We start from the raw sequence: 15,885 nt of genomic DNA on the forward strand, positions 1-15,885 counted from the left end.
CACAGGCTGTTGGCTTAAAAGATCTACCCCATTTCTTGTCCTGAGCCTCAGCTGATGAGCTGGGTTCCCTACTGGACAATAAAACTGTCCCACTCAATAGTCAATTGCTGGTCTCAGTCTTTGTTTTTGTTTTAACAAAACTTTGCTCAATAAATAAACAAAAATAATTCTGCCTCTAACTCCAAAGAGGACAGAGATCTAGAGCATCATTTACCCACAAGACTGGCCTCATGTGGTTTAATCCCCCCTCCAGGCCCAACACTAATCCCTGCAGACAGGCCTGGCTCTCCTAAGTTGTTCTGGACAGCGGAAAATCTATCTCAGGGTTTTTTCCTTAAGATACGGCTCCCCTAGGGCACGGCAACCTTCAGTGACTAGACTCTTCTTTGTATGTCAGGGCTCTGAATCCACCTCCTGTTATTAACATGGACGAAGAGCCCCGGACAAGCCCAGCAGGCGGTGTGAGCCCCAGCAGAACTGTCTCCATGACGTTTTTTCCCAGCTCCTTGCATTAACAAATCATCTTCTCCAAAGGAAATCAAAGGACTTTAATGGCGTCTCTCATCCCTCTGCCTCCCTGCTCCTCTTCTTTTTCAGATGGGCAGGTCTCACAGGGAAGGTGCTGGGGGATTAGGCACAGCCTTGCCTCCATCCCAGCAGTTATGCATTTGGGTGGTGTTTCCACTGTTAGCATTTGCTGGGGAAGTGGATGTTTCAGAATCCATGAGGCCCAAATATTATTACTGGAATATTTAGAATACTAGTAAATATGTGAAGACTCAGTGGCTTCTGGGTAGAGCTTAAAACACTAGGGTAAATCCTAAACATGATTGGAACACACGGACCTCAGGGACTTGAAGACAGGTATTGGCAGAGAGGCCAGTGCACCTTATGTTTATTTCACTTCTTGCTCATTCCTTTTATGAAGGGGAGACTGATGAGATTGTAAAAACCTCTTCCTCTCCCCTTAGAGTTCCCATGTTATGTTGATCGGTGTTGTTTCTGAATTGCAGACAACAGAATCTCTTCTAGCTGATTTTCAGCGGGTGGGGATTTACTGAGGGATATTAGAAAACTCCCTGAAATGTCGCAAGGGCTGAAGGCACTTGTTCCAAGATCCCAGGCACAACTTCTGGCCCCTCACTGAAGAATGGTCCTGGTAAGGGAGCTACTGTCATCTACCAACCCAGAAGCACCTGCATTTGCAAATAAATGTCCTGATCCCTGCTTGTGGCATCACTTTCAACCCCAGATCTGACGTGGTTACATTGGATTAGTAGAACCTGTCATGTGTCTGCAGCCTTGTGGCACTCCTAGGGAGGCTGGGAAGCAGTGTTTTGGATGCTATAATGGGAAGGTAGACTCACAATATGGGGGAAGCTTTCAAAATATGGAGACACTGGGGCCTCCCTGGTGGCGCAGTGGTTGAGAGTCCGCCTGCCGATGCAGGGGATACGGGTTCGTGCCCCGGTCTGGGAGGATCCCATATGCCGCGGAGCGGCTGGGCCCGTGAGCCATGGCCGCTGGGCCTGCGCATCCGGGGCCTGTGCTCCGCAACGGGAGAGGCCACGACAGTGAGAGGCCCGCATACCGCAAAAAGGAAAAAAAAAAAAAAAAAAAATATGGAGACACTGTTAAAATTTGGAGTACCCATGGATGGCCAAAGTCCACTACACATGCAGAATCCCCTTTCCATTAATCACTGGGGGAGACAGGAAGTGTAGATTCAGATCTGCATTTTCTTGATCTGCCTTCATTCCAGAAGCCCCTTGTTCAGACTTTAATGTTCAAGGAAGTGAGGAAGTCCATAGAAAAAAAGATTTTGATTTTGCTGTGACTTATAGAGTCTGTCATTCTTTTATAGTCTTCCTGTATCATGTGTGAGAAATTTTAACAACTATCCTCAGTTGTTAGAGATGGTCCCTTAACCAGGCTACATTCTTTTAAGTCAACTCTTGCCTGTGCAGTTTCTTCCATCTGGGCTGTAGCTGTCTCCTCTGGTCACCACCCACAATACCTGGACCAAGTGTTCGCATGTGGGTCTGGGAGCCTGACACACAGACCTGGGTCAAAAATCTAGTTCTGCCACTACATAGCTATGTGATCTTACAAAAGTTTCCTGATTTTTCCTCAGTTTGCACATCTATAAAATAGGGATAATATTGCTGACTTCAAAAGGTTATTGAGGGATTAAATGGTTAATGGATGCAAAGGGGCTACATAGATAGAGAGTAAACCTTCAGGATTCCTTCCCCCTTTCCCTTCTGTTTCCCATGACATTTTGTACACACCTCGATTACAGCACTTATGCTGAACGGTGCCATTTGGACATTTAATGTTTCTCTTTTCTTCTTCTTTTTTTTTTTTTTTTTGGCTGTGCTTTGTGGCTTGTGGGATCTTAGTTCCCTGACCAGGGATTGAACCCTGGCTATGGCAGTGAAGACGTGGAGTCCTAACCACCAGACGCCAGGGAATTTCCCAATCGTCTTATTTTAAAAATATTTAAAACAAAGTTAAAACCACTTATATTATAAGCACATTGAAAAACGTATATAAATAACATGAAATTACTCCTTCGTTAATCATTAGTTAGTCCACACTGGACTCTCCTCCCCAAAGGCACCCTCTGCTAAAAGGTCTGTGTGTATCATTCTAAACACTTTATTCGCAACTCTGTATTTTTTTCCCACGTAACAATATACCATAGCTAGCTTATAAATATCTGCATCATCTCTTAAGGGCAATACAAAGAATTGCATCGTTTTGTTTAACCAGGCGTCTATTGGTGGACATTAAGTTTGTTTCAGATTCTTGTCACGAACATCTGCATCATACTCATGCTGTCCTTTCTGAAGGGAAGATTCCTAGAATGGGACTCTTGTATCACAGACTGTAAACATTCCCAATCATTGTCAGAATCTGCCCTTTCAAAATATTCTGTTGATTTTCATTCATCCAAACAGTGTCTCTTTCCCCACATTCTCTCCAACACTGGACCTTATCCATCTTTAAGATTCTGGCCAACCTGATTGGTTAAAATGGTAAGTCATCTAGTGAGCAGATTGTCCATTTATATTCCTCCTTCTGTAAAGTGCTTGTGTATATCATTTGCCCATTTTTCAACTGGGGGTCCTTTTCTTTTCGATTTGTATGATAGAGATATCCATCCTCCATCTGTTACAGGTGTTATAAAACTGCTTTTTCCTCCAGGCAGTCATTTGTCTTTTGTAAGGACCTGGTTACTCCTCTGGGCTCTTGGAAAGCATGGACCTTATTGTCTGCAGGTACCGCTCCTGCGATAGCAGTTGGCTCAGTGCAGGATCTCAGCAAGATCTGTTGCATAAATGAGTGAATCTATTGTACAATGGATGGCAGGCAAGTCAAGGAAAAGTCAGTCTGTATTAGTAAAAGTTCCACGTTAGGAGATTTTAAAATAAAGTGTATTTTCTGAAAAATGTGAATAGCGTTTGTCCATTTTCTGAAGTTTTCATTTTCAGTTCAGTTCACTGCAGTAAAAACCACTGTGGATCTTGAGTTTTGTTTTTCAACCCCTCAAAATAAATATGAAACAAATTTTATGTGGCAGGATTCACGTGTATAAATAGTAAAAAAAAAAAAAAAAACCTAGAAAAATATGTATCTACCTTGAATAAGAACTAAATAAAGATTAACAGGCTAATGAATAATTGCATCATAAGAGTGGTCATACAGACCATTAAAATTAAGATAGTATCAAGGAATGATTAATTATTTTTAAAAATGACTTAATCATGGTATGTTCATATCCTGGAAAAAACCCTGGACTCCTAGCTTGGCACTTGTCAGTTGAGTGATGAAGTTAAGTCCCTTAACCTCAATTTCATCATTAAATAGGGCAAAAATATCTGCCTAGACTACTTCAACCATCCATCTTTAATAGGGAAGAACAAATCTCTGACGGGGCTCAAGATGAGTTCTCCCGGCCCAGGGTGGTTTTAAAGAATCAACCCACAGATGAAAAAAATTGCAGTTTTTGTTACCAAGGCAGGATTTGTGCCTAAATTAGTTTTCTGAATCATAGTGATTGAGAGGAAGGATTGAATTTTGTCTCAAAATGGGCTTTTATAACCTCTGCTTACTCTCTGATGGCAACGTGTAGGTATTTACCAAAGTGCTGTATAATTTGTCATGATTGGCCGGGAAGTCATTCACCAAAGGAAATTTACTGTACCTACCAATCACAGCCTAGGGTCCTTTTCAGGGCAGGGCAAAGAAATTCAAGTTGGGATCTGTGAAAGAATTATTCAACAATTCAAGATTATTCAGTATCTATCTGTCCTACCTGATATATGTGACTAATAACACATACACTCTTCAGAAAACTGAAGGTAAAGAGATCAAACTGTAGAAAAGAACACACATGAGTGAACTTCAGTCTGAGTGAGGACGTTGCCAGAGATTTGCATGTTTCTCAAAGCCTTTCCTCAGATCTCTGCAGGAAAGGAAATTGTGCGGGAGGAAGGATAAAGCTTGTGGCTTTACACATCTCGTCCTTTAAGGCTCGTCCTTTAAGGCTACATTGAATTAGGCACTTGCTTGCTGCCAGAATGCAGAGAACTAGGTCACCCCGCAGACCAGAGAGCTTCCCAAGGTAGAACAATGGCTCTTACGGGAGTGGGGAGCCTCCAACAAAGATCACATTTAAGACTATTTAAAAACAGATGCTATTTGATATTCTCAACTAGCATTGAAAACATCTGGTAAAGTTTTGCTTAGAGATACTCCTACTGGACCTGTTTTTTTTTTAATCAGTGATATTTGTAAATGATCATGTGATGTTGCAAAGGCAGTAACACTGCAGTAGTTTTTTAAACTCTTAGAGGTTGGTTTTCTTAAGCAGGTTGAAGGGGCTGTTTGTAATCGTGTTTAGATTATTGATTTATGTAGCAAATCCTTTCCCCTTTAAATAGTGGAAAGCTCAGTTCCATTTCATTGATCAAAAATGTCCAATTAGTGGATAGAGGTTGAGCAAATTTTACCCTGATTATTACTTTGTTGCAAATTAAAACCAGCTCTTATAAGAACCTTACCTGGTTCCAAAGAAAAGTATCTCTTGCTGCAAAGAATCTACCCTTCACTTTTTGGAAGCTGTAGATTACATTACAGAAAATTACGTGGAAAAAAATATGATTAGATGGGTAAATGTCACAGTATAGCTATTCCAGTAGATTTGAGGACATCAAATGCAACTCCAGCTTTACCACTATAGTCACAGGGTCAGGGATACCACAGAGTCTTTAATAATAAGCACAAAATCATGAAATGTATCCAATTTTAGGTGTCAGGTGAGAACGGTGGAGGTGTTGACCCGCATTTCAAACGTCGGCTTAAATCCCCTAAGAAGAGGGCAGATGCTCTACAGAGCTCCTATTAACAAGTTGGGCCACTGACTTATCTGCTTACTGAAAATTAAAAGTATATGGTTCCCAAGGTTCCCTAAAAGAAAATCCCTGTGGAATGTCCAGGCTTGGAGGAGTCATTTCTTATACTATGACTTCTGAACTCAGAACATCATTGCTTTATTTCCTGCCCCACTCCCAACTTCATACAGCACTCTCGTGCCCCCAGTCTCAGCAAGTCAGACTTATGGGCAGCAAACACCCATTAGGCTCTGCTGAGTTAGGAAACCATGTCCTAGTTGGCACTTGTGTTGTCAAGTTCATGTTCTAACTGATGGATTAGGGGAGTTGAAAGAAACTTTGTTGATTTTGGTTACTTAATGAGTTGTTTTTATGTGTGCATACTGTGGTTTCAAAAGCCGATGAAAAGAGAAATGACACTTTTTTCCCATGAAAAATCCAAAATTAGGGCAGTTAAAATATTGTTAAGAACAAAAGGCACAAGATTCCACTAATCAGCCATGGATATACATTACTTATCTTTTTTTCCTGTATATTTAATGCAAAGATAGGAAACTTCTTAGTGTATGAAATTAAACATTAATGAAAGTGGCTGTTTTATAAAAAAACACTGTGGATTAACATAACAACTAGAGATAAACTAAATGCCAGCAAACAGTTTGGAAATATCCACTAGGGTATAAAGGGTATTTGAACACAATAGTTCTTTCTGCCTTAAAAAAAAAATCCCCTCTTGAGATTCAACAAATTTCTATTTTCATGACTATGTCTGAATCTTATGAAGAAAACCCAATGGAGTCTTTGGATTTTTTTTAACATAGGCTTAACTTTTTCTTCTAAAATGACTCTCCTCATTAAAGAGAAAAGACACAGCTGTTTTCAAACTCATTGTTTCCTCATATTTCCTTCAGAATCTGTCCTAACCCCTGGCAGAAAGATGGTTTCCATGTGAGACTATGTGAACGAGGAACACTTCCTAATCTCCTGTAAGACCACATTTGTAAAACTACTCTTCAAATCACCCGTTGCAAAAGTTTTAAAATTGGGAATGATTAAGACTGGGGCAAAGATTATCGTAATGAAATTTAATATAATAACAGCTTAGCAAACTTTAAAGGACGTTGTTTTAGGAGGATGTGCATTTTATAGCAATTATATGCAAGAAATGAATATTACACAGATGAGGCTGTGTATATTATCTTGCAAGAAAAAAAAGGGAAAAAATAGGTTTGAATAAACTATTCAAAATTGTTTGAATAGTTTATTTCAAACAATACAGCTCTTCTCTGTGAAAAACTTTGTGCTCTTGGCCTATTACACTTTTCAATCAAGTAGGGATTTAAAAAGTGACCTTGCAAGGAAGAAGTCAGGAACAAACTTGGTAACACGGAATCGAACCTCAGAGGTGTGTTCTGCTGCAGTAACAGAGAGTAAGAACATCCTTTTCATAAGCAAATACCCTTCAAGTTACAAATATTTCACAGTGAAAGGACTCTTTTCCCCTACTACAATTTAGCCTCTTCTCTGCTTTGCAGTACCTCTAGGACAATGGATGAAATGTCTTTGTGAAACAGAGCTAGAAATAGTGATCCTTTGCTGCCCAGCAATGAGGAATAATATTTTTAAAAAAGCTTTCTAGTCCCAGGTAACAAATTCTCTAGAAAATTCCTGCATGAAAAACACAGTCAACTCAAAGTCCAAAGTCTGTAGATGAAATCAATGTGGAAAGGTTCCGGCCACAGTCAAGGTTGAGGGTAATTAAGCAGAAGGGGTGGGGGTGGGAGGGAAGACAGGCCCCCCTGGCATCCTGGAACCAGAGCAGGTGCAGAGCAGGCCAAGAGCAGCACAGGACTGAGGCCCAAGGGAGAAGACAAAGGACTTCTCCTCTCCTCCTCCTAGGTCCCTTTCACTCCAGTTTTTATTTTCTAAATGAAATGACAGCTCACCTGAAAGTCTTTCAGGTTGGACTCTCTGGAAAGAAGTTTGCTCCTCCTTTGCCCTTCAATTCAATCTCTGTCCATGCTCAGTATAAAAAAAAAAAAACAAAAAAACTTTGGGTCACTACATTTTCACTGGCCAACTTTATGTTTACACATTTCAGAAGAAAAACAAAGAATCTAGTGTTGGGGATTGAGAGTCCTATTTTCAAGTGTTCCCTTCTCTTCCTTGGATTTTTCTAACAGAATTAAGTGCACTACAAGGAGATCAACTCGGTGCTTTGCGTCCATCTAGAGGGGTGGGGTAGGGAGGGTGGGAGGGAGACGCAAGAGGGAGGAGATATGGGGATACATGTATACATATAGCTGATTCACTTTGTTATACAGCAGAAACTAACACACCACTGTAAAGCAATTAGACTCCAATAAATCCATTAAAAAATAAAGAATTAAGTGCACTAGGGATGCACATATGATCCCGAAGTCAGGGTTACAAAGGAACTGGTCCGAAGAGGCAGCTTAGCAGCAGTATGTGTGGGAGAGACCTAGTGGGTTGAGTTTCCTTGAAGCTGCACGAGAGGCAGCTAGCTGTAAGGCTTGAGCCAAAAGTTATTTCCATCTCTAAGTGAACTACCAGAAGTATCATCCTGTCTCCCTGGGGCTGGTCCTCCTTCCTGTGCTGTATTGGAGTCTGTTTTGGGTACCACACTTGGGCAGGGAGTTTGATAACCTTACTTATCCAGAGACCATAATTGCTCAGTCAATGTTTGAAATGCTTAAAACCTGGTCATGAGAAGAACAGTTGAGTGAAATGGGGATGTTATGGGAGGACATGATTACTGTTTTCAAATCTCTTTAGGGATGCCATCTGGCAAAGAGATGAAAGATGTGTGTTTTCACATCAGAGAACAGAATGAGGACCGAACAGTGTAGAAAAACTACAGGACAACAGAGTTGGGTTCAACCAAGGTAGTCAGATAGTAAGTTTCTTGTCACTGAAGTATTCAAGCAAAAGCTGGAAAGCTACTTAACGGAAATGTGGTTTGGTGCAGGTGGGTTGGAGTCAATGAATCACAAGACCCCTTCCAACTCTTTTTTAAAAAATATTTATTTTATTTATTATTATTTCTTTTTGGCTGCGTTGGGTGTTTGTTGCTGTGCACGGCTCTCTCTAGTTGCGGCAAGCGGGGGCTACTCTTTGTTGCGGTGCGCGGGCTTCTCATTGCGGTGGCTTCTCTTGTTGCGGAGCTCGGGCTCTAGGCACGCGGGCTTCAGTAGTTGTGGCTCGCAGGCTCTAGAGCGCAGGCTCAGTAGTTGTGGCGCACGGGCTTAGTTGCTCCGCAGCACGTGGGATCTTCCCCCACCAGGGCTCGAACCCGTGTCCCCTGCATTGGCAGGCGGATTCTTAACCACTGCACCACCAGGGAAGCCCTCCCTTCCAACTCTTGACAGCTTTTTTCAGGTCCTGAATAACACGCAGGTCTAAGTTGGAAAACCATCCTTAGAAAATAACTTTTGGAAAGAATGTTGTATTTAGAAATATTCCCTCCAATATCCTTCAGAGGACCAAACTTCCCGGAAGGAAGAAGAATGCAGTGGAACTCTCCCTGTCTGGGGCAGGAATGCACACAGTATCAGATGACACCCTGTAAGGAGGCTATGTCATCTGAAGAATTACCCAGAAAGTGTGCTCCAACAGCTCAAGGACTGGAGCTTGAGCTAATATAAGACGCACGAGTGTCATTTAAGATGCTGGCTGCAGGCTCAGCATTTCCACGTGTTAGTTGCCCAGTAAAATCATCCGTGCACATCCTGAGACACTTGAACCCAGGAGAAAGCAGCCGTCTGAACACATCCCCTGAGGGGCCAAGATGGAAACAAACCTGCATAGAACAAGTTCCTCTATTCTGACTGCTTCAGGGGGCTGGGGCTCATCTGACCTGGGGCTCTCTTGGTCAAGATGCAACTTATCTTAAGAAATGTAGCATAATTTCAGGTAATCACCTCTCTTCATCTGTGCTTTCCCTTCTGTGACACTAACATCACTGTCACCTGACACAAGATGGTGCTCATGATTCCTGGGTGAATAGATGTAACCATGGAACAACTGTACATTTTGGCTAATGTGGACAAAAGACACCAATTTAGATATAAATGGGTCATTGGCTTCATGTAAAGTCTACCTGTGCAGACAGGTGGAATGCACTATTTAAATGCTTGGCGATTCATTTCTGAATGAAGCCTCACCAAAAATAGAAATTTTAATGTTGTTTAGTTACTGGAGCCCAACTGAAGTAGCTCTCTTAAAATCAGTGTTTGTTTTGAGTCATCAAAAGTCCTTATTACTGACAACCAAAGGCACCAGAATAAGGGTATCAGGTAAATACAACTGCCAGGGAGAAATGAAAGTTCTAGATAATTCAAACTCTAAATCTCTGACTCACTGCTATGAGAGGGTGGAGAAAGAGAGACAATAACTTTTCAAGCTGGGTATAAATGTAAAAAAACAACTGTACTTTTTGAAAATCTAAAATCCCAAATAGCTAACACTTATTAGATAAGTGAGTTTGTTGATTGTTCATATGGAATCTAAAAATACCTCATGGTTTTTGACAAAGTTAAACATGCTTGTTCCTATATTTTTGGACTCCCTTTCTAAACTTCTGGATTTTACTTCCATTTCAAAGGAACAATTGAGGCACTGGTTTAATACAATATTTATTAAAGTGTTTTTATTAACAAACTTTCGCCAGAAAGTTCCGAGTGTGTTAATACAGCAGGCACGTTGGCTTCAATGTTTGGTATTTGACAGTCCACAGAACTGCACTTAACTCTCACAATCCTGCCATGACTTTGTGGATTGTTTGGGCAGGACCTATAACCAGCCTCCCCCATTAAATGGTTAAAGATGAATTGGGGTTCATTCTGATTGAAGTGTTCTGAGTTTACGATGACATCAGTCTGTGACAGGCCTGGCTCCACTTGCCTTTCTGCCTTGTCAGTTGGACTCACTGAACTGGAGTCCTTGTTTGCAGCCCCTCCACTGCCCTCCACGTTCCCGATGTCTCTGTTTTTACAGAGTCCCCTTTGGTGTGTCTCAGGAGCACAGCATGCTTTGTGTGAAGCTCCAGCGCTCCTGCAGACCAATGACGACGGCTCTGCCATCTTTGGAAGATGCTCTTCTAGGCTCTGAAGACTGTGTACGCTGGTCTTACCGAGTTTTTCTTGGACCTGAATGTGCTGACCCGGGTGGTGGAAAAAACTCCTGGGCAGAGAATTCTGCATTCCAGGGGGTTTCACTCTGCCCTGTAGACAGGGACAGTGGTGGATGTGTGGGATGGGATGCACGAAGCCCTCGGGGGCTTGGTGTGCAGCCTTCAGAGGGGCCAGGCCATTCTGGACATGCATGAAGCTGCTGGCAGTCGGAGCACACTGGTGGCACAAGCAGTCACGCATCTGCTGGCAAGATGGCAGGCCATATTTCAAAGGTTTGTAGGCATTTGGGCAGCTACATCTCTGATTCAGAGAGAAGAAGTGACGCATGGTGTGCTGTTCAAGAGAGGGCTGCAACAAGGCAGAGCTGGTTTCATTTTTGGTGCTTTGGTTGAGTTCGCTGTTGTAAGCTGTGTGTACAGGCATCCCTAGCTTTTTTGCCTGGCTGTTGAAAAGTTCAGAGCAGATGTGGGTCTCTTCGTAAGTGGTCTTCTCAGAGGCCATACAGCTGTGGGCTGCCAGAGGTTCTAATTCGTAAAACTCATGCTCCATTTCAGCTTTTTGGCCCCTGGGATCTAAATGATAAGCATTCACGGTGTGTGTCTTGCTTTGTCCCTTGTCACTAGGACTTGTCGACAAGGTGTGGGAGAAGGCACTGCATTGGAGTTTTTTAGGTAAAGGAATCTGACCACAGGTACCCTGCGGCCCAAGGCACCGGCACATGCACTGAAAAAAGAAGGTGGCGAAAGCCCAGCTGATACACATGATGAGCATCATGAAGGTGCCCAGCTGGGTGTAAGCCAGAACCGTGGAGGGCATCATCATGGCCCCAGCCACGAAGGTGGTGAGTGCGGCCATGGCAATGGCAGAGCCCATGCGACTCAGAGAGAAGATCACCTTCCCTTCTCGGTCGGTATCCGGGGCCAAGCGGTAAGCAACCCCATAATGGACGGCAAAGTCTACAGACAGGCCGACCGCAACCGAAATAGTGACCGACTCCAAGACGTTTAGCTCCCAGCCCAGCAGGACGAGAGAACCGACGGTGACAAATATAGTTCCGGCAATCGAAATGATGGCGTAAAGGCTTATGATGATGTTCCAAGTTGTAAGCAGCATCACACTAAAGGCCACGGCCACGGAGAGCCCCATGGCGATGAGGGTGCCGTCGGAGAGGCTGTCCTGGAGGTCATAGAACTCCAGATTGCTGACAAACCAGCCGTGGCTGAGGCCCTCGGGGGCAGAACTCAGCTCGTTGGAAATCCACAAGTCCACCTCCTTATAAAACTGATGCATCTTTTCATAAGCCAGTGTGAAGAGGTAGGTGCTTTGGAACTCTAGCACGACTGCCCTGATGGTATCATTGATATCAAACCTCGGCCCTGGGGTTTTGCTATCCAAATGGTAGCCCGTACTCCTCTCCAGCTCCATGATGGCTCTCTTGATGCACAGTTCGAAAATCTCTTGCTTATAGGGGAAGCTCCAGTGGCTGCAGCACGGGTACAGGGTAGGCTCATCGCAGTCCTGGTTTTCCATCCACTGCTTGAAGGTCTCAATGAAGCAGCTGGTGAAGTCCTGTTCATCAGTCTGGTGAAAGAATGTCTGATTTCTCAGTTTTTGACAGAACTGCAAAATCCAGACCTGGGAAGCTGGGCTGGCGATGTTAAAGCCACCGTCTAAGGTCAGCTTCCCTTTGCTCTTAGGGTTTAGGGGGTTGCCATTGTCTTCTGGGGACACACCCCAGATGACCGTGATGGGCATGTGGAGCTCCTCTCCGTGGTGGACGCGCTCGAACATGAAAAGCTTTTTGTACTCGGCGTCGTAACGTTCAAAAGGGTGGGACGACCTGAACACCTGGAACTCGGACAGCTCCAAAGAGGGCAGCTTCATCTTTGGGTTTATGCAGACGATGTAGGCCCCGCCCACAGTTAAGGCCAGGAACCAGACCAGCCATAGGTAGCGAAACTTAATGACGATGCACGGCAATACTTTTTCAAAAAAAATTCGAGACGCTTCCGAAATGGCAAAAAGGACTTTGTGGCACTTCTGACAGGCCACTGTCCAGCAGCTTTTGTTATCGTATATTTGCTGCTGGGGCTTCTTGAAGCAGCTGAAGATATTGAGAAGATACCGCTCGTGCAGGACAACCACGGCCGGAAGCCATGTGACCATCAAAACATAATTCACCAGTATAGCTGTCCCCGCGTATACCCCAAAGCATCGGATGGCTGTGATATTGCTCACGTAGTTAGCGTAAAAGGCAGCCGCCGTGGTAAAACTGGTGACGAACATGGAGAGGGCGGCGTGTTGCAGCGTGATGCTCACCGTCTCTGAGGTTTCCGCGTGAGGTTTGTCAAATTTGGTGTAGTTCCAGACATCACACAGGACAAAAGCATCATCCGCCCCAATGCCCACCAAAATAATGAGTGCAGTGAGGTTCATAAAAGGGAAAAATTCAAAGTTAAACACCACGCGGTAGAGAAAATAGGACACAATCAAGGAACTGATGATGGCAAACATGGTCATCAGAGTGATAAACATGGACTTGGTGTAGACACACATGACTGAGAGGACGATCACGATGGCGATGGCAGGATACACAGTATCCATCAGAAGATAATCCTGAAACAAACTGTGTTTGATCCCAAACTCAATCCCGGTGATGGTGGTGACGCCGTCGGAAGCGTTCCAGTTTTCGAAGTTGTCCAAGTAAATGTTCATCATGCTCTCCCCTTTCTCTGTGGGCGAGAAGAGCATGCTGTACTTTAAAGCGGGTGTGTAGTCGGCTGTCTTTGGGGCCATAAAGTCTTTGTCCACCAAGTAGTGGAGGATCTGGTACACAGCATTGTACTTGGTACATTTCCGTGGCACGTTGGTGCACTTGAGCTGGTCCTTCCTCCGGGCCGCCATGTCCCAGCAGTCCGGCTCCAGGGTGCCGTTCTGGTAGTGTTTGGCGCAGGTCCGAAGTAGCTTCAAGGTATGAGAAACGTCTCGCTCGACGATTTTCTGGCAGGATGATCTGTTGTTCAGAATAGCGATGTAGTTCCCCAGCGTCCAGCTGGGGCAGCAGGAAGCGGCCGTGGTCCTCTGGCAGAGATCACCAAACTGGGGATGAGATCTGATCTGCAGAGACAGAGACACGCGGAAGAACTGACGTTTAAAATCAGTTCACAGAAAGGTCTGAATGACGGTGGCCTTGAGGGACAGGAAAGTTACAGAAGTTATAGAATCATTCTCTGAATTAGGTATCGGTTTGAACACAAGGTGAGTTTTCCCCCCAAATCTGCTCTCTTCTGCTGCAGAAGGCTCCCTAGGTTACTTCATTTTGAACAACAAACTCCTATTTGGGGATGACATACAAGTGTGAAACAATTTCAATCAATGCCAGTTTGGTTTCAAAAAGGAGGTAAAATTAACACCTCTGTAGTAAACAAGCCTTTTCAAAGTCACTTTAAAAAGCAATAAAATGGATAGGCTGTGAAGCTTATGTATGTATACCTATGGGATTAATTAAGAGAACAATTGCCCAATTGATATATAAAACGAACTTGTGGCTTTGACTAAAATTTCTGGTAATCAGCGTGAAATATTTGGTGACAAAGGTACTATATTTCAGTCAACTTGGAGGCAAAGATGATAGTCTCTAGATAACTGTCAGACTCAAAAAAGTGATTCTGGTAATGTCAGAAGCCAAAGACGCATGAAAAACCTGGAATAAAATTGTTTCCTGATATATGAGTAGAGGGGGAAAATGTTTCTAAATTAAAATTATATGTGTGTGTATATATATATACATATATATATGATTTTAAATAAACATATAAAAGTAATAACATACTTCAGTAGGAATTTAATTATTTCTTCCACATCTTTCAAAGTTTATTCAAGTTGGCTAACTCCCCCTTTTGGGGAACTTTCTGTTTTGGTAAACAGGGGTCTGCTGCATATTAGTAAGTATTAACAATTCTGGATTTAACGTGGATAGTATTTCATTTAGAACACTATTCCTGGAGAAGGCTTTCCTTCTTACGGCTGTTCTTGTTATAGAAAATTGACATTTGTTCCAATGTCAAAGCTGGCATTGCTAAGATTAGAGTGAGGCCTGCACAATCCCATCATCTTAAAAATCTATATTACAAATGGCCCCTCTTCCCTGAGGGTGAGAATAAGAAATATCCCCCTGCTCTTGAGCCTGTCCAGAGACTCCTCCGGAAGTGCCAGGGCTAAAGACGACCCACTCATATCATTTTCCCTCATCTCTATTTACCAAAGGTTGTTCCAGGGAAGAAACTCCAAAGTTCAAGAAGGGCATGAGTATTCTTTTTTCTAATAAGATTAAAACCACACTTTCCCTTTTATTAAAGTAGGCTTTATCAATCATGCATTGAAATATTTTCTCAAAGTAGAAGTTGGCACAATTCACCTCTTTAGAACTTAGACTTATCCAAGAACCAAGTTACTTGTAACTTGGCTATGAAGACACTTTACTGGGACTTGTTCTGCAGGGGCAAGGTGTAGATGAAAGGAGACTGGCCACGTATTGTGAATTGCTGAAGTTGGGTGACCTGCACATAGGGATTCACTCTACTATTCTACTTTTGCCTCTGTTTGCAAATTTCCATAATAAAAAGTTGTGTTTTTTTTTTAAGATACTCTATTGGGGGTAAAGAAAAATGAGTCAAAGGGTTATTATACAAGTGTACTAAAACAATGTTGATTTTAACAAAGGTTTAATTTTTAAGCTCATTTTTAAAGAGCGATAATTACTTGACATTTCATAAAATAGGATAATTAATATTTAATTGTTTCTAGCTTAAAATATTCACATGTGCTAACTCAGGAGAAACTGAACCACCTAATAAATAACAGGAAACCCTGGAATAGCATCTCTCAGATAACCAGGTTTACCCCACAAAGAAATAACAGGCAAGTCCCTGGGGTCAGCCTGGTGAACTGAAAGAAAGGGAACACAACCCCAATGCCTGACAGTTTACAGATGAAAGAAAATGAACTGTATCCATTATGAAACCCACTATCAGCTAGAAGGACCATATTTGTACTTGCTCAAATAACCAAAAGCCAAAGATAAAGGAAACAGGGTTGCCAGCTAAAACTGGAAACGAAAGCACAGAATTGTCCTTGAATAACCCTTTCAAAGAATTGCAGGGGATTTTTATGTGTGTATCTGACCAAAGATTAAAAAGTTGGACATGACAAACACAGACCAAATACTACTTTGATGGCTGCTATCAAAAATAAATGCTAGGGCTTCCCTGGTGGCGCAGTGGTTGAGAGTCCGGGGACATGGGTTCGTGCCCCGGTCCGGGAAGATCCCACAT

The 15,885-nt window shown here is 42.9% G+C and overlaps 1 protein-coding gene and 1 long non-coding RNA gene across 5 annotated transcripts in view; both read right to left on the reverse strand.

The window, feature by feature from the left end:
- Positions 1-3,215: 3,215 nt before the first annotated feature.
- On the reverse strand, positions 3,216-8,281 carry LOC309800762. Its single transcript, XR_014293501.1, has 3 exons — positions 7,346-8,281; positions 4,215-4,268; positions 3,216-3,551 (listed from the first exon to the last, which is right to left on the reverse strand). It is a non-coding gene; the product is annotated as an uncharacterized lncRNA (long non-coding RNA).
- Positions 8,282-10,038: 1,757 nt separating this feature from the next.
- DISP1 (dispatched RND transporter family member 1) overlaps positions 10,039-15,885 on the reverse strand; it is a 213,251-nt gene continuing 207,404 nt past the window's right edge. For all 4 annotated transcript variants that reach the window (XM_082612077.1, XM_082612075.1, XM_082612076.1 and 1 more), the window contains exon 8: positions 10,039-13,669. In XM_082612077.1, coding sequence (XP_082468203.1) covers positions 10,058-13,669 — 3,612 coding nt within the window. In that variant the 3' untranslated portion in view covers positions 10,039-10,057. The remainder of the gene's footprint in view (positions 13,670-15,885) is intronic.

This window comes from Mesoplodon mirus, assembly GCF_964341445.2.
Source record: "Mesoplodon mirus genome assembly, chromosome: 3".
In the NCBI taxonomy this organism is placed as follows: Eukaryota; Metazoa; Chordata; class Mammalia; order Artiodactyla; family Ziphiidae; genus Mesoplodon; species Mesoplodon mirus.